The sequence below is a fragment of the Monodelphis domestica genome, chromosome 4 (assembly GCF_027887165.1).
Source record: "Monodelphis domestica isolate mMonDom1 chromosome 4, mMonDom1.pri, whole genome shotgun sequence".
Lineage (NCBI taxonomy): Eukaryota > Metazoa > Chordata > Mammalia > Didelphimorphia > Didelphidae > Monodelphis > Monodelphis domestica.
In genome coordinates, this window is record NC_077230.1 from 217413753 (window position 1) to 217432000 (window position 18248).

Sequence of the window (18248 nt, forward strand, 5' to 3'; positions counted from 1 at the left end):
ATCCTCTAACCCAATTTACAACTGAAATAATTATATTTATAGTAGAAATCTATCTGTAGTGTTAATCTGTCAAGATGTATAGTATCTTTTCCCAAATTAAAGTTGCTAAAATTTAGTCATTGTCAATATTCACTTTCTTTTATATCTGTAGAATTCTTGATAGTGCTTTAGAATTAGAAAAATAAATCTGGTACTAAAGCTGAACAGTAATGGAATTCTCATTTTGTATGGTTTGTGAGGCCATGTAGCAATAGTTCTATATTAAAACCATTTTTCTTACTTCCCCTCTAAGTATGTGCATATGTAGACAAATACACAATATAAGTGAACTCTTCTTTACCACCTTTACCAGAATGACCTTAGAAAGCAAAATATTATCCAAGACATCATCATTAGTTTGTTAAAAAAATTTTAAGATACATGAAGAGTGGAATGATCAGGAAGATTCTAGGAATCAAGAGATGCAGGAATAGCAGGAATTTTGCCAATTGATCCTAGTCATGCTTACCTTTTATGAATCATCTCATCAACCAGTATGGATTTTTAGTTATAGATAAAAGTGATGAATCAGCACTGATGCAAAATCATTCCATTACTCTCTATTTTGGCCTTCATAACATTTACCTTCACACTCTATGCTACACATCCCAGTCAGATGGGACTCTTAACTGTTTCCAGTTCTTGTCCTATACTCTCTCCCACTTCCAAAACATTCATTTAGGCCATTCCCAATTCCTGGTAATTTTATCCATTTTTATCCAAATTTATTTATTTTCTCCAGACCTCCAAACCTGCCAAAATCTTCCTCATTTAAGGCCCAGTTTCAGGAATCACCTCCTCCTTAAAGTTTTCTCTGATATCCCCAGCTTAAAGCCAGTCAGTTAATCAGCATTTATTAATTGTTTACCATGTTCTTGGCATTATCCTAAGCACTGGGGATACAAAGAAAAGCAAAATTAAAAAAAATCCCACTGCCCTTGTCCTCAAGAAGCTCTCAATTTAATGAAGTAGACCATGTGTAAAAACTAGATATAGACAAGCTATAGGTAGAATAAATGGGAAGGTAATTTCAGAGGAAAAGGCACTAACATCTGGGAAAGACACAAAAAGTCCCTATAGTTGACCCATAGGAGCATTCAAGCACTTGATGAGTTCCATGACCCCTTTAAATTTTGTTCCATTTAGAGTTTTGGTTGTTTAAAAAATCTTAAAATCTATGTTTTCCCTGATAGAAGCTCTTTCACAGATACTCTCCTGGCCACTTGTCTCAGAGTATCCATTTTTTACTTGCCACCTGAAACCCAGAACTAACACATAAGGAAATCTGACCTTCAATCTTAGTCTCTTAAGGGTCCTAGATTAATAGAATATTAGAGACCTTCTGGTCTCCCAGGAAAAGAAGAGCCTGTCAGAGAGTTGGTGAGGAGATAGGGGAAATGACCAAGAGGGATGCTTTGCTTTGCTCCTGAAAGGTGATTGCATTGATGTATGCTCCTATGGGTGAAGAGAAACATATTGTGAAGGGATATGGAATTTGGGGGTATGACCTTGAGAAAAACCATTTGTCCTACCAGTAGTTTTTTTTTTCAAAACTTTGTCTATTGTAAATGGCATTGACCCACAGTTAACAGTGGGCATATACTACTCTTCTCCCCAATTCCCATACCCAAAGTTGGAAATGGACAAATCTATAATTTTTCCTTCACAGAACTTTTCAATGATTTGTGAATGAAACCTGAACTTATTATTATTAGTACCTAAAGAAAACTAAAGACAGAAGTGGTAGCAAACAGAAGAGAAGAGTAAAAAAAAAAAGGAATGCTATTATAGTAGCTAATTGGGATCTGCTACTTGGATAGCACTTTTGGCCTTTGTGTCTTTTGCCAGGGAAGAAGAGGATCTGAGTTACTAGATTCTCTGTGCCTCTCTCTTCTCAGGCACTCAGGCATTTTCTTTTCTTCTCCCTCTCTACACTTTCCCACTAAGTGTCCAATGTCAGGTCCCCTGACAACCTTAAAAGTACTCACAATGCCCATTCCCATGACCTGTGCTAAGAAAAGCCAGGCCCTGTGACTGTCAATCTGTTGTAAATAAATAACACAAATTATACATGTAAATTTTAAAAAATGGTAAAATAATCATACAAGAAATATTAAAAACATCATGTCCTTAGTTATAATTTGAAGGTAAAACATAGAATACTTACCTGTGAAGAAGCAAATGTTCTAAAGCTAACTGCTAGGATGCCATCTGACCATTCATGAGATACCAAGTCAAATTGTCCATATAGCTGACCCATAGTTATTGACTTGGGATTTATAACAGTAATTTGAACCTTGTTTTCTTCCATCAATCCCTTGATGTAAAAAAAGGTTTATGTCATATAAATTATCTGGGTCCCCCTCTCTACTGTATTTTCCTCAAAGCATAGAAAGTAGTCCATTGAATGGGAGATGATGGTATAGAGGGAACGTATAAGAATTGACATTTATGGCTTGTACTATTTCTTCTATGGGAATATCAGATCTCAGAAGGGAGTCTAAGGAGTGACTTGCTTATGAGCCAGGATTCATTCTAAGACACCAAACTTCTGGTGGCTTAACAGGCTAAGCCTTAACTTGCTCCAGTCCCCCAAGATTAACTAAGACCTGTGAAGGGATTCTGCCATAAGTAGACATATCCCTTGGGTAAGTGGCAGCTGGCTCAGTTATGGAGCAGGACAAAAATGTCCAACATTAGGAACGAAGGACCATATGGCCAGATAGCATTGAGAGAGACAGCATTACTTAAGATGCTGAGTCCTACAATGAGCTGTCCTCCAAAAATGCACTCAGCCATATGCTCTGAAATAAAAATCTGCATGCTCAGTGGCTTAAATAACCAGAAAAGAGTGGGTTTTCCCCATTCTAGCTTGGTTAAAACTACCAGTCAAAGAAAATAAGATAAAATACTGTTTGTCTCAGTTTCCTCATCTGTAACATGAACATGAGAAGGAAATGGCAAACCACTCCTATATCTTTGAAATTCCAAGGGGTCAATAAGAGTTAGATTCTACTAAATGACCAGGCAATAATAACTATTCATTTGATCCTTGTATGTGCATCTAGAATCAGCCTTGGATTTATTTGTGTGTCATATCTCTAAACTACATTATGAATTCTTAGAAGTTAGTGTGTCTAATACATATAGCAGAGGCTAAATTAATATATCCTGAAGAAATGAAATACTGATTGAGGGACTGCAATTGTCATCTTTGTTTTCTTAATACAATGTTTATATTACAAAACACCTGCTTCATATAAGCCTATATCAAAAATCCTTTGGTGAGCTCTATTTAGTTTATAAAGTGCTTACCTTTTCACAAATGTCATTCAAGGCACCAGCTAAAACTCGATATGAACTTGTTTTTCCTCCAAAGGGCTCTCCAACAATCATAAAACCATGGCGTACAATCATCATTTCAAATACTTGTAGGATCTTCTCAGAAAAGAATTTAGTCATTTGTAAATTCATTGCATCACAATTATCTTTAATAGCTGCCAGTAAATCATTGTAATCTGGTTTAGGCAACTTTACTCCAGGAAACAAATCTGAAGTAATTCCCTGTCAAAGGAACAGTTCAGTGTATACATTTATTATATTTTGTTCTAGACAAAGATGCTAAAATTTTGCTAGTCCTAATATCTAATATAAATTTAAATTAATGCAATATGAATGTATTTTGACAACAGAACAGTATTTACATTTTATACAAATGTATTTGCATACATTTAAATGTGTACATGAACACCAATGAATATGTGAAAATATTCTAAGTGTACTCCTTTGGAAACTCTTCAAATAAGGAATCTCCCTTCAGCAGTCTCCAAGCAAGAGTCTTCCTTAAGCTTGAAGATAGCTGATTCCAACCCTACTTTAGGTTACTGAAGGAAAAGATTATAAGAAGAAAGACATGAGAAGAGCAGGTAATCTCCATCATGTCCCTGTTCCAAGCTTGCTACACTAGACACTTTGAGGAACTTCCCCTTGGGAGGTTTCAAGACCCCTTTCTTGGTTGAGCTGAGTTATCTTGCTCCCAATAGGAGTGTTCCTTTATTCTATGTTGTCTAGTATATATTATCATATGTGCATATGTATATACATATATGTATGAGTTACACATGTATAGCTTCTCTTTTGCTATGATTTGGATAAGTGGATTTCTTTGCTATTTTCTGTGTTTATTATAGAACTTGTATCAGGTGGGTAAGGGTCAAACTTCCTTCCAAAATGAGAAAGCAATAAAAAGTTAGGTGGAACTCGATTGCATTTATTAGATGAAGAAAGTGAGAAGAAAGATACACTCCTAGTCCAGGATCCCTCTTTGAGGAGAATAGAGTAGTGGCTTCTAGACCCAATTTTCTGTTTCCCCTTATAGTAGGAATAAAATTCTTCATTGGAAAAGTAAAGGGAAGAAGAGGCTAGAGATGTTTTTTCTGCCTCCTTTCAAGTCTAACAAGACTTGCCACAGTTATATCCAACTACACATGTGGGGGTCCCTCTACTCTAGTCCTTTCCTTACATTAGTAATTTTATAATTATTGTAGCAATAGCATTATTCCCTTCTTTTCCCCTAATGAAAACTCTTCTTTTTTATAATGGAAAATTAAGCTCTTGAAGAATATAAAGTGAATCCTTCCTGAGTATAAAAGGGTGGGAGAAAGCCTTTCTTTCTGGATTCTCCAAATTGCTTGGTCTTCTCCCTTGTTGCAATCAGGCTACTCAGACTGATGGATGACCCATAGGGAAACCAGTAGTCTTTGTATTTTTTGAGAAGGCTGATTAAAAGTGTATGTGATGGTAGTGACAGAATGTATATAAAACATGTGTGAATAAAATTATATGCAATTAGTGACAGAATGTATGTAATATTCCTATTACCCAAGAACCAGCCTAGCTAGATTTTGAGAGAGGCTTATCATCAGACTGATAGCAGGGTGATTTTTTTCTCTCTACAATAAACCTCAAAGATAATCTAGAATATATAGAAGGTTGCAATCTTCATCACTGGACTGTACCAATGAAATCATATCCCTGAATTATTGAGGAAATAGGAGGGACCATAATGTTCTGTCTCATGACTTAGTGTCCCTGGGATTTGGAATATGCAATAGACACAAGTAGTTGAGCCCTAAGTTCACTGAGAAACTCAGTGGTTGCACTGCCAGCTATATAATAAATCAAGAAAAGTCCCCTTATTACTGGTTTTTAAATATGGGTTTTAGGGAGTATCTATTGGTCTGGTCCATCTCACAATGGAAGTGCTCTCCCAGCTTCAGATATTTCCTCAGTCCCTTGAAAAATATTCTTTGGATAACTCCCAACAAAGAGAGCTGAGACTAGATCAGGCAGTAGAATGAGGCAAAGGTCTGGGATGAGGTAGTAGTAGTAGTAGTAGTAGTAGTAGTCTCTCGGTAACCGAGGATGACTATTGTCTTTGTGCATTTTTGTGCACAAAGACACTTGTGCATGAAGATTTAAGTGGAAAAGTCAATGCACAGAGACAGTCCCGCCTGGGTCCAGTGGCACAAAAAGTCATTACACCTGGAGACTTCCTCAGCTGCATTGGATGGGATGAGGTAGACTAGAGACAAACCTCAAAGAGATTGAGGAGGGTGAAGAATATGGAAGACAAGAGGTTCAAAGAGAGAAGAACTTACTGGGGAACAGAAAGAATGACAGAATTTTACAGGGAGGAACACAAGGGAGTAAGCATTTATTTGGTTCCTACTTTGTGCCAGGCATTATGCTAAACATTTTATGAATATTATCACATTCTATCCTTACAAAAGTTCTGTGAAGTAGCTGCTATTATTATTCATATTTTACAGATGGGGAAACTGAGGCCAACAGGTTAATTGACTTGTCCAGGATCACATAGCTAATAAGTGTTTGATGCTGGTTTGAACTCGGGTATTCTTGACTACAGGCTTAGTGCTCTTTCCACTGTTATCAGAATCTAAACAGGAAAGCACTAACTTTAAAGGAATAGATGAGGTTGTTGGGAAAGGATTTGCTAGGAGGCAATTAGATGGTACAGTCAATAGAATGTTGAGAGGGAAACATCTCCCAGCCAACATCAGATGTCAGTTCTTGGGCAAAGGCCTAGATACCTTGTTCCAACTCTACCTCTGCCTACATATAGAACCTAAAATATACATAGCTGGGAAATGTGGAGTACCTATTTTGCATAAATTTCTCTCTATCCTTAATTCTTCCTACTGAAATATGAAGATGAGAAAATGTAACATTTTAAAAACTTTTATCATTCAGACATCTTTAGTCATGTTTTCCAGATCTGTTCGTGAAAAACATCAAGATTCTTAAACTGAATTTTATTTTATACATTCCTATAAATTCCATTACTTTTATCTAAGGAAAACAAAAACAATGTTAACTTTCATTTTAGGATAGTTTTCCTTAGTATTAAACTGCTGAATATCTTAAATATTTTTTTAAGCTTCAATATAAACATTGTCAAAACTCTGTACCAAAGACCAGAAAATCAAATTATTAAATTCATAAATGACCAGAATTGTTGACTTCTATCTAACTCAATATAGTTGGTCATGCATACAAGAAAGAAAAGAGAGAATACTTTTTTGGTCTACGTGGTTTTGTAGAACAAATACCATTTTTGTTCATTTTGTAAAATAGATTTTGACACATCAAGGTGCTGAAAAATATAATATTTTAAGAATTTTGACACATGGTATAAATTAATGCTCTTACCTCAAAAAGTGGTAGATCATGGGATAAAAATTTTGGCAGGTTCACATCTATGATGGATCTGAACAGCAAAATTTCTTCATTTTCATTTGGATATTTCAGCTAAAAATGAATTCATTATTATTTTTATGTATCAAATTACTTTATAACACTTTTTAATAAGAACAAATTGAAACATAAATGTAAAAATTTTAATCTTTAAGTAATATCTTATTTACTTTTGGATCAACTGACACAATTCCTATATATTTCCTACAAAAACATCTATAACTCAGTACAGAAGGGATTTACATAATATTTTTATTTTACATCTTTATCTTTTTTGATTCCAAACTCCTGATTTTGTTGGTGAAAGGAACTTCCTGTGTGAAAACTCTCTCTGAGGCAATTCACCAACTTAGCCATAACTTATAGCTTTGAAAGGCTTGTCTAGGGCACTGAAAGTATGTTACTTGTCCAGTTACATAACTACTCTGTGTTTAAGGCAGGACTTGAAATTAATTTAAAACAACAAGTCTTTGTCTCTTGAAAGCCTACATTCTATCCACTACACCTTGTTGCCTCTCATCTGATCGTATGTTAGTCCTATTTCCCAGCAATTAAAAATATAAATTTGTATGAATTTGAATCCAGAATCCTAAATCCAGACTTTTTATATTATTGAAGGTATAAAAGCTATCAACTTACTAAAAGATCAGTAGAAATAAAAGAATTCCACCCATTCATCTTGCCAATACTTTTCCATACTCTCTGGAATATAAATATAAATCTAGGCTAAGGCTGTTATCATTTTAGAAAGGTGCTAGTCTTAAACAGGTGGCCGATGAATATATAGCATAGCTTTGGTGTTGCCATCCAATTCTTTGTACTCCAAAAATGACTGTGGATGACTCAATGTGCCTTACAAACAGAATCCAAATCTGAGCTGGCGAATAATAGGTTTCCAGTACTGGCATAGTGCCTTGAATGAAGTAGGTTCATAACAGTGTGCTGAACTGAGCTGAAAAAGATATAGAATCACCTTTCCTCTCCCACTTTATCACCCACTTTATCCCCATTTAATTTAAAACAACATTTATTTTTAAAGTGTCTGCTTGAAGGAAGAAGCACGAGGTGATAGAAAGCTTAGAGTCTTTAGATTTTTATGAGTTCAGATTCCAGTGTTTCAAATTCCTCCCTTGAGGAAGCCATAATGCCGAGATCTCAATTCTAAGACATAATATTCTAGGTGTTATCCCTTACTGTCCTGGGCTACATTTTCTAGAATTCTAGAACTACCCAGTAGCTAATATCCTACTGGAGGGCATCCCATTATAGCTTTCTGCCTATTCTTGGTCAAATTCATCATTATGAAAGTCTCTTTTCTGCTTAATAACCAGTAGCCTCGGCTCCTCTCTTCTATAGCCTTGAGATCTCTCAGTGGCCAACCTTGTTCTGCCTATTAGACTCAAAATGCCTCAAAGCCTCAAAAGTTCTGCTTGGCAAAGGATAATAAATTAGGATTATGCAAAAAACTTGTTTTATTGTTGCAATTTCATACAATTATATCTATGCAAATTTTTCTTATTTTCCTATAATTTATGACATAATTATAGACTTTAGAAAATACCAACAAATGCATGTTATGCTTAGAAAGTACTTGGTAATTATAATTCTGATTCTGACAAAGAATGATAGCTCTTATTTATTGCTAGACATTTGGCTCAATATAGCAGCAAAGTATATGTGATAGAATAGGTTATGCTCTGAATTATAATTCACTTTATCAAACTATAATACAATATTGTCAGGACTAATAAATGAAAACAATTTCTTCTAGTTATTGTTTACTGAAAACAAACAGAATGCAAGGCTTCCCGTTTTTATAGACTAATATAGAAGCAGGTGTTTACTACTAAATGCCCAAATTAATTTTTTTTAAGCGCTTACCTTCAGTCTTAGAATCAATACTGCATATTGGTTTTAAGGCAGAAGAGTGGTAAGGGATAGGCAATGGGGGTTAAGTGACTTTCCCAGGGTCACACAGCTAGGAAGTATCTGAGGTCAGATTTGAACCCAGGACCTCCCATCTCTAGACCTGGCTCTCTATCCACTGAGCCACCCAGCTGCCCCCTAAATGCCAAAATTCTTAAGAATTTGATTACCTAAGATAAAAGTAAGTGTAATTTCTTTTAATTAATCATTTAATAGCCTGCATACATTGAAACTGTGCCTGGAGAGGGCCAAGTTAGATTTAATCCTCTGGCCCCCCCTTGGCTGGGGCCTCAGTACTCCTGCTTGGTTCAGACCAGCTATCTCTCTCATTTTCCTTTCTCATTTCCTTAATTTCTTCCCTCTATTGTAAATAAACTACCATAAAAATCCATTTTTGACGTAATTCATTGGACTTTTAGTAATTAAATCTCTGGTGAACAACCCAAAAAATATTCAGTCCAATAATAAATGTTACCCCTAACAGATCCTAGGCAAGTCACTTAACTTCCACTGCCTAACATTATTACTCTTTTGCCTTAGAACTAATACATAATACTGTTAAAAAAAAAGAAATCATGCCCGAAGGCACTAAATACAATGATCAAGTCAATAGCTTCTGTGGTTTATTCTTTTTTTTTTTAATAAGGAACCAATTAAGATATAATTACATTGTCACACAAAAGGATTCCAAGTCAATGGGAAATCATTTAAAACCAATTATACCTCAAATCTATTTAATTATGATTAATTTCTTTGGTAAATGTAACCCAAACAAAAGTTATATGAACTCCAGTCCCACATTTCCAACTGCCCCATCACCTCTCCTGACTGGATAACTCCACTGGCATGTTAAAACCACCATCTTCAAGATCAAACTCATCTCCTCAACCAACTGCTCCTCCTGATTCTGTTGTCTTAATGGTATCACCACTGTCCTAGGTAAGCAGGCTTGGCCCCTACCCTACATCTTTTGGTGCTCCCTGTTGTCCAATCTTTACATCCTGTAGATTCTATTCTGAAATGTCGTCCAATTCATCCATCCTTTCCACTTTCATATCACACTTCATTCTGGTATTATTATCTGCTGAGGTGTAATGGTTTAGACTAATAAGTGATATTCCAGACATGTCTTCCCCCCCCCACCCAAATATCTGTTGCCAATTTAATCTTGTCGAGGATTGCTTTTGAGAATCCTCCTGCTCAAAAAGTGCTCAATTGTTTTTTGTTCAACAATTTTTAAAATTAAGTCCAAAAGTATTATCTTGGCATTCAAGGACTTCACAATCTGAACCTGCTCATTCTTTCCTGATTTATATCCCACTACATGCTTAGGCATTAAGTCTTTTAGCTTAATAAAACTATTTGATGGTCCCCAAAACATAGGCTGTGCTTTACTGGTTTTGTGATTTGCTCATATTGTTCAGACTAAGATGCAATGCTCTTTCCCCAATCTCCATCTCCATTTGTGGAAATCCTTCCTCCTTGACTCTATACATCCCCTCTCTTGGCCTCCACTGCCTCTCTTTGTGCCTCTTCTGCCTTGGATTTTAGCTATTTTTACATTTGTTTTACTTTCAAGGTCCCCATTTCCTAACCAAACTCTTACTAAACTACAAGTACCACAATGACAGGCAACACAGATCTAAAAAGTCCCCCAAACAATACCTCACACAAAGGAATAAAAAAATGAAAAAATATATTCTGTAAAGATAAGTCAACTGCTAATTACATTTCTATGAATATATAATTAGCATGCTGACTAGAATGGTATATATCCACTAATTATTAAAAGTTCTCAATAAAAATGAAATATATACACATGAATATTGAAAGGCCTCAAAATACTTATAAATATGCTTTGCTTTTTTGGTATATATTCATAAATTCTGAATATAATTAAAGGACATAAGTAATCAATGTTATTTATATAAATATGTTTTACATAGTAAGAATACTACAAGCAAGTTTTTCAATTATTATGCTACTAATACCATCTATAATGTAAACAAAAACCAGAATGTTTCCATGGAATGCAGAAACATCTTGTCAATTTATTGAAAAAAGTCCAATTGATTAAATTTTTCAGGTATTTGAAATGACTAACAAATAGGTTTTCTGATGACACAGCTTTCATAGTGGTGTGATTAAGTAGTGTAATAAAGATATGCAAGAAGCACTTGGGTCTCATACCTTCAGATTACCAGCCGCAGTAAGTACTGACTTCACTGCTCTCATTCCATAGTCATAATGGTGTTGAGATGACAATTGCTCTGAACACAAACGATAAGTAGCTACAATTTTCACTGATAGGGGTCGAGCAGTAACAAAGCCACAGGAATAAAGGACGATTTCTGCAATCATGGCATAGTCAGGCACCATCATTGCTACTGTTCTAAAGAGAGCCTGTTAAATAGAGTAATCATATATTTTAAAATGGATAATCAGAAAAATAATTCTCTTTCATACTTCTCATTTTAATGAAATTCTTTGCATATTTTTGCAATAGTATCAATTTACATTAAAGTCTTTTCAGTCAACATAGTGACAACTTTAAAAACAGAAATGAAAAAAAATTATTCTATCATGTTAGTGTAATAAGAAATGGCTTTATTTTTTCTTTCTTTCTTTTTTTTTAACCCTTACCTTCTTTCATAAAATCAATACTGTGTATTGGTTCTAAGGTAGAAGAGAGAAGCTAGACAATAGTGGGGTGGGGGGGGTATCAAGTGACTTGCCCAGAGTCATACAGCTAGAAAGCATTTGAGGTCAAATTTAAACCCAGGCCCTCTTCTCTGGGCTTGGCTCTCAATCCACTGAGCTAGCTAGCTGCTCTTGGCTTCATTTTTTCTTAAAAGTCATACATTTTATAAATGTTAATGTCTAGGTTTTTTTTTTTTAATTAGGCCTTTTAGGTAGTCCAATAATTCTTAAATTGTCTCTTCTGGATCAATATTCCAGGTCAGTTGTTTTTTAGTGAGGAATTTAATATTTTCTTCTATTTTTCATTCTTTTGATTTTGGTTTGGTTTCTTTATATCTCGTGAAGTATTAGTTTCTATTTGTCCAATCCTAATTTTTTAAAAGTGAATTTCTTCCATGATATTTTGATCCTCCTTTTCCATTTAGTCCATTCTACTTTTTTATGGAGCTCTTTTCTTCATTGAATTTTTGTGCCTTTTTCCAATTGACCAATGTTGATTTTTAAGCTATTTTCTTTTTTGTATTACTTTCACTTCTTTTTCCCATTTTTCTTCAACCTGTCTTTTTTATTTTTAAATTCTTTTTGAGTTCTTTCAGTGCTTGAGACAAATTTACACTTTTTGCTGATGTTTTGCACTGATCTCACCATTCCCTATTGACTCTATGTTTTTCCCTGTCACCACAGAAATTTCTCAAGGTTAGGTGTTTCTTTTGCTGTTTGCTCGTTTTCCTAGCCTTTTTTTTTGCCTGTGAACTGGGAATTCTGAAAACTTCTGATTCTCTTTCCTCTGACGGTTTCCTGTGAGCTATTTTTCCCTAGGGCTAGGTCTTCCCCACAGCACAGGCTTGAAAGGGACCAAGAGCTATGGACTTCCAGGGCTCACTTCAAGGTGGTGCTTTGATATCTTTACTTGGAAGCAGGAAGGCTAACTACACTCCTTTATGCCTTATGTTTACTTTGCTCTATATGTGATTGGCACATAATTACATATATACATGTTCTTTCCTCTAATAGAATGTAGACTTCTGGAAGGTATGGATTATTTAATTTTGTTTTTTATCCCCAGCATCTAGCATGATGCCTATTAAATAGGAAGTGCTTAATAAGTGCTTATTTGACTGATAAGTTAGTCAGGGTCAAATATTGTTTGAAGATCAATGTATTATATACCTTCCTGAGTTCTACTTAGTAACCCCACATTTGTCATTGGCCAAATAATACTAATATTAATAATATCTACTTTATTTTATTACTTTACTTTATTACTTTAGATATTATTTTAAGGTCTGCAAAGCACTTTACAAATATTAACTTGGTTGATCATTAGTGTCAACGTGGAATCTAGAAGCCCCCAAACTTGTAGACTAGAAATATTTAATGAATCCCTAGTTTTATTTAGCTCGGAGGCAAAAGCCTCAAATTTGAGCCTGTTCCTGTGAGAATCCACGATCCACTTCAGAGGGGACTAAGCCCAAGCCGAAGTCGGGTGACTCTTTGGCACAGTAGGCAGTGCATCAGTCTCACAAGCTGAATGTCCTGAGTTTGATCCTTGGAAGGAGGATGTGATATCCTGGGAGAGGCTTCTGGAGACTAGAAGAGTCACTCGATGGCAAAGTGAGAGATTGTTTAGGGTCAGTTTTCTATTTCAACATAAAAAATACAGGTAAAAATAAAAAATTGTAAAAAGCATCAATAAGAACACAAATAAAAGAATTTTTAGAAAAAATCACTGAACACCAACTCACTAACCAATGCCTCTATTACTATAGTAATACCTTGCTTTTGCAATCTCCCTCTGCCAGGCCTCAGTAGTCCTACAAACCTCAGATTCCTTGTGGTTCCTGCAATTTTAGGTACTCCAGGTTAAAATTCACTCGAATTCATTACTGGAGTAAGTCAAAGTAAATAAAATCAGACCAATCCTAAAGTTTGGGGAGAAGGAAAGAAGGTGAGCATAGAAGAATCTGGACCCACGAGACAAGAAAATATAGGGAAAAGGATACTAGTAATTTGGGACCATGTATAATTCATTAATATGATATAAGAAAACAAACAGTCAATAGAAATAAGAAAAGAAATATGGAAAAGAAATCTAAGTGCAGAGGCTGCTAGAAGCATCCCACTCAGCAATGTCTTTAGATGTCCTTTCCTGACTCCTTGAGGACCAGCTCCCTGAGATTAGCTGAGGGCTAAAGCAAGTCATCTGCAAAGAGGAATGTTGAATTCAGAAGAATAGAACTTGATAATAGCAGAGAATGGGTACAATTCTAGTAGCCAATAAAAGGCTCCTTGAAGCAGTTATCCAGTTGATCACGTTTATACTTTAAAGGAAACAGACCTCATCAGGCTCCAGTTATCTGAAAATAAGTAGAAAAGCAGTAATAGAAGACCTGGCAAGAGAAGAGTGGGTCTTTTGAAAGTTTTCAGCTTTTATAGGAAGGAAATAATATAAAAATCACACAAAAGCTAACAAGAAATGAAAAAGCATTTGAAGAAAAACTCCATTACAATGCTCAGTAGACAAGTGCAAAACAACAGCAGAACCTGAATTAAAATTCCCTGGGAAAAAAGTGAAGATATCATAAATTCATCAGGACTCTCCCCTATAAAGGGCAACTAGGTCACTCAGTGGATAGAGAGCCAAGCCTGGAGTTGGGAGGTCTTGGGTCCTAATCTGATCTCAAACACTTCCTAGCTGTGTGACCTTGGGCAAGTCACTTAAACCCCCTGCCCAGCCCTTACACTCTTCTGCCTTAAAACCAATACTTGGTATCAATTCTATGACAGCCGGGAAGAGTTTAAAAAAAAACAAAGACCTCCCCCTTCCTCCACAAATCACAATGGAATAATCCCAAGAATCTGCAAAATGGTTTGAAGTATTAATTTAAAAATGAGTGAAATTATTAAATAAAGAAATTAGAGACTCTTAAAATCAGCAAATCTAACCTAAAACTAGTGAACTAAAAGGCAGATACTCCAAAAAGTCATAATTAGAATGCAAAACGAAGCATTAGGGAATAAGAGAATAAAAAAGGAACAAGTTTGAAAGAATATGCTTGCTCTATAGAAAATAATTGAACTTGAAGAGATAGCCTAAAGATTATAGGGCTTCCAGGAAAAAAAAAAAACAGTAATAGACCTGATTTTTAAAAATCCTCTAAGAAATCATTCAGAAATTTTGCCATGAAATATTAGATATGAATGGAAAATTTTGGATCTCAAGAATTCTCAGAATAATCAAAGGAAAAATCCTAAGTTTAAATCAACAAGAAATGGTGGGGTCAAAGTTCAGACCTTACTGTATTAAAAGTAAAAAAAAAGTTTTAGGTGGCAAGGGAAAAAATGTTTCAAATTCTAGGAAGAAATAGTTAGAATAGCACAGAATTACTCCATGACTCCATCAAAAGAAAAAGTAGAACATTCTAGTATAAAGGGCAAAGCCATGATGCAGTTGTGCCCAAAGTCCAAGTTAAGCTTAATAATCAAATAAAATCTCTGGATATTCATGAAAAGGGAATAGTGATGAAGTGGGCCTGTGAATTCTTCAGTGTGTGAAACACCCTGGTGAAGAAATTCATTTTTCCAATACAATTTGTCCCTTTCTTTGCAACTTAGTCTTTTTTAAATCTTTACCTTCTGTCTTAGTATCAATATTGTGGATTGGTCTTTGGATTGGTTCCAAGGCAGAAGAGTGATAAGGACAGAGGCAGGACTTTTAAACTCTGGTCAGGAAAGCTTTGAGGCCAGCCTCCTCTATGTATTACACCATACTCCCTTTCAATAAAGAGGAAGAATTCTAAATATTCCTTCAAATAGACTCAGACCTGAAAAAATTATTCAAAATGTAATTAATCAAATAGCATAAAGTTAAATATATTTTTTTTAATTCTTACCTTCTGTCTTGGAGTCAATACTGTGTATTGGCTCCAAGGCAGAAGAGTGGTAAGGGCTAGGCAATGGGGGTCAAGTGACTTGCCCAGGGTCACACAGCTAGGAAGTGGCTGAGGCCAGATTTGAACCTAGGACCTCCTGTCTCTAGGCCTGGTTCTTAACCTACTGAGCTACCCAGCTGTCCCCAAGTTAAATATTTTAACAGAAATTCAATGCTTATTTGTCTAGAACTACACAAGGACATGAATGCAGGGTGGGGGACATTTCTATTTGATTTTCTTCTTTTAAGAAACAAATGCTGAGTAATAATAAGAATAAGAATAGCAGTTAATGTTTATATAGCACCTACCATATGCTAGGCCCTGTGCTAAGAACTTTACATATATTATCTTTTTTAGATTGGCAGACACTTTAATGAGGTATTTTTGCAAATGGTCTTTAGGAAAATCAAGCAATGCTGCCAGCATTAGCTGCAATTCTGAGCCTCAAGTCAGTATATTCCTTGGCAATGGGCCCTTGATGTTTGAACCTTTCATTTTCCCTTTCTTGTTTACTATGGCCCCTGCATTATTTTCAAAACATAGCAACAGACCATCCTTTCTCACATACGATTTTCTTGCCCTATGACCACTGCTGGGTGAATCTTCCTTCAGAGCTCCCATTGCCATTTCTTGATTGTGGCCATTAACATGGCAGCCAGGCCACTGGAGGAAGCCTGCTCCATTTCCCCTTAATCTCCACAGAGATGATGTAGTTTCTTGCACTGCTACTATCAGCACAATGATGACAGCTCCCACTGAGAGACTCAAGGAAATTCAGAACTTTGCTCCCAAAAATCTACTACATCCTTGCTTAGACATCTTGGTTCCCAGAAAGCAAGGGAGAGATTTTGTATTATCTTATTTAATCCTCAAACAATCCTAGGAGGTAAATGCTATTATTATCCATATTTTATAGATGAAGAAACTGAGGCAAACAAAAGTTAAGTGACTTGTACAGGGCCACACAGCTATTAAGTGTCATTGGCTGAATTCAAAATATAAGGTCTTCTGACTCTGAGGTCAGAGCTCTAACCACTATAACCAGCTTGGGTGAAAGAATCTAAATATATTGGTAGAAACAATAGCATAATATCTCCTCCTAGGCAGGAAGGTCATTTTTTACTTAAAAAGTATTGAGACATTTCTTGAGACTTGACTGGATCAGGGGACTAAGGTTCAGACCACTGAAATCACTTCCTTATTGTTCAGTCATTTTCAGATCTGTCCCATTCTTTCTGAGCCCACCTGGGGTTTTCTGGAGGAGTTTGCCAACTTCTTCTCCAGCTCATTTACAGAGAGGGAAGACTAAGGCAAATATAGTTAAGTGATTTGCCCCAAGTCACAAGTGTCTAAGACATGATTTGGACTCAGATCCTCATGATTCCAGGATTGGTGTTATGTCTACTGCATCACTTAGCCACTTCCCTATTACCTGGTTATAAAGAAACCACAAAGAACTAGAAAGATTCTGAGATACTTAATTGGTGGATCACAATGGAAACTTTTCTCATTTGAATCAATTCAGGGGATTCTCCATACCTATCCTTGATAAATCTCCTCATTCTAGGGCTATGTCTCTTTCTGTTAACTAGAAAATGACTTAAAAGTCTCATTTTATTCCAATATTGAACCTAATCTACCAAAGTGCTGGTCTGGGTCAGGCCCTGTATGAAACACAGAATAACAGTAAAAATCAAGAGAGTAAGTGGAAGAAGTGAATTAGTATTTCAGGGGGGAAACTTAATTTCTTAATTAATAAATCTGGGAGAAAAGAAGTAGAATGTCAGGCAAGGGCTTTTAAGGACTTAGAACAAGAATGTAGGAGAGGGTAGACCAAAGATTCATAGGTTCACAGAGAAGGTGGCATGACATCAAAATGGATAAATGATGACGAAAAAGCCAAAAGACAGAAGCAGAGCCTACAAAATAATTATAGACCTCCCCACCCCCAGTATTCTAATAACTCATTGAGAATGAATACTACAAGGAACAGGGAATTCAAGAAGGAGTAAAAGAGAAAAAAGGAGTAAAAAGAAACTCCACTCCTTGAAAAGGGACATTGTAATTTCCTTCAAACAGAAGAATGAATGAGATGGGTAGGGAACATCCTTAAGTACCACATTCTGATTTTGAAAATGGAAAGGTAAGATAAGCAAGGGAGAGCACAAAAAACCTGTAAATCCAAAGGCTATTGAGATTGCCCTGGATAATGGGAAATTGGGTGGAAGGAGGCAATTTGAGGGGAGAATATTAGGTTAAGATTTGTGTAAGCAAAACAAGTAGCAGATATTATGCTGGTTTGAAAGAGATGGTAAATATATGTGTAGTAAATAGAAGAAAATGAAAACTTAATAATAATCTCTAAATGAGAATGGAGTAAATTCCTCAATAAAAGTAAAAGAAAGAATAGAATAACAAAATCTAACAATTTTCTGCATGAGAGAAACACATTTAAAATGTGATACCACTGTGAAAATGAGGAGAATAGAAAAAAAAATCTATTATGCTTCAGGCAACTTTCAAAACAGAAACTGAAATTATGTGAGACAATAAATATTAAGAAACTTAAGGAGACACAAAGGGAGAAACTGCATTATTCTTAAAGTATGTATCACAATGAAAAAAATTACAATATTCAATACACATATATCAAAAAGCACCTAAATTCTTAAAGGGAATATTAGGTAAATATTAAAAAAAACATCAATAATAACACAATAATATTAAGAAACTTTAATGTTCATCCTTCAGAGTAAAAAAAAATCCATAAGAAGACAAGCAAGAATAATTCTACAGAACCGGATTATCACATAAAAATACTTAGCTGACCTGTTAATTTCTGAATGGGAACACTAAAGAGTATGAATAATTATT

General features: G+C 35.4%; 1 protein-coding gene and 1 pseudogene across 1 annotated transcript in view; both read right to left on the reverse strand.

Annotated features, from left to right (window-relative positions):
• DNAH7 (dynein axonemal heavy chain 7) overlaps positions 1–18248 on the reverse strand; it is a 303845-nt gene that overhangs the window by 165909 nt on the left and 119688 nt on the right. The window contains exons 27-30 of the mRNA XM_007494538.3: positions 10933–11145; positions 6772–6870; positions 3355–3603; positions 2207–2356 (exon numbers count right to left, since the gene is read on the reverse strand). Coding sequence (XP_007494600.1) covers positions 2207–2356; positions 3355–3603; positions 6772–6870; positions 10933–11145 — 711 coding nt within the window. The remainder of the gene's footprint in view (positions 1–2206; positions 2357–3354; positions 3604–6771; positions 6871–10932; positions 11146–18248) is intronic.
• LOC130453739 (60S ribosomal protein L23-like) lies at positions 15781–17690 on the reverse strand (annotated as a pseudogene).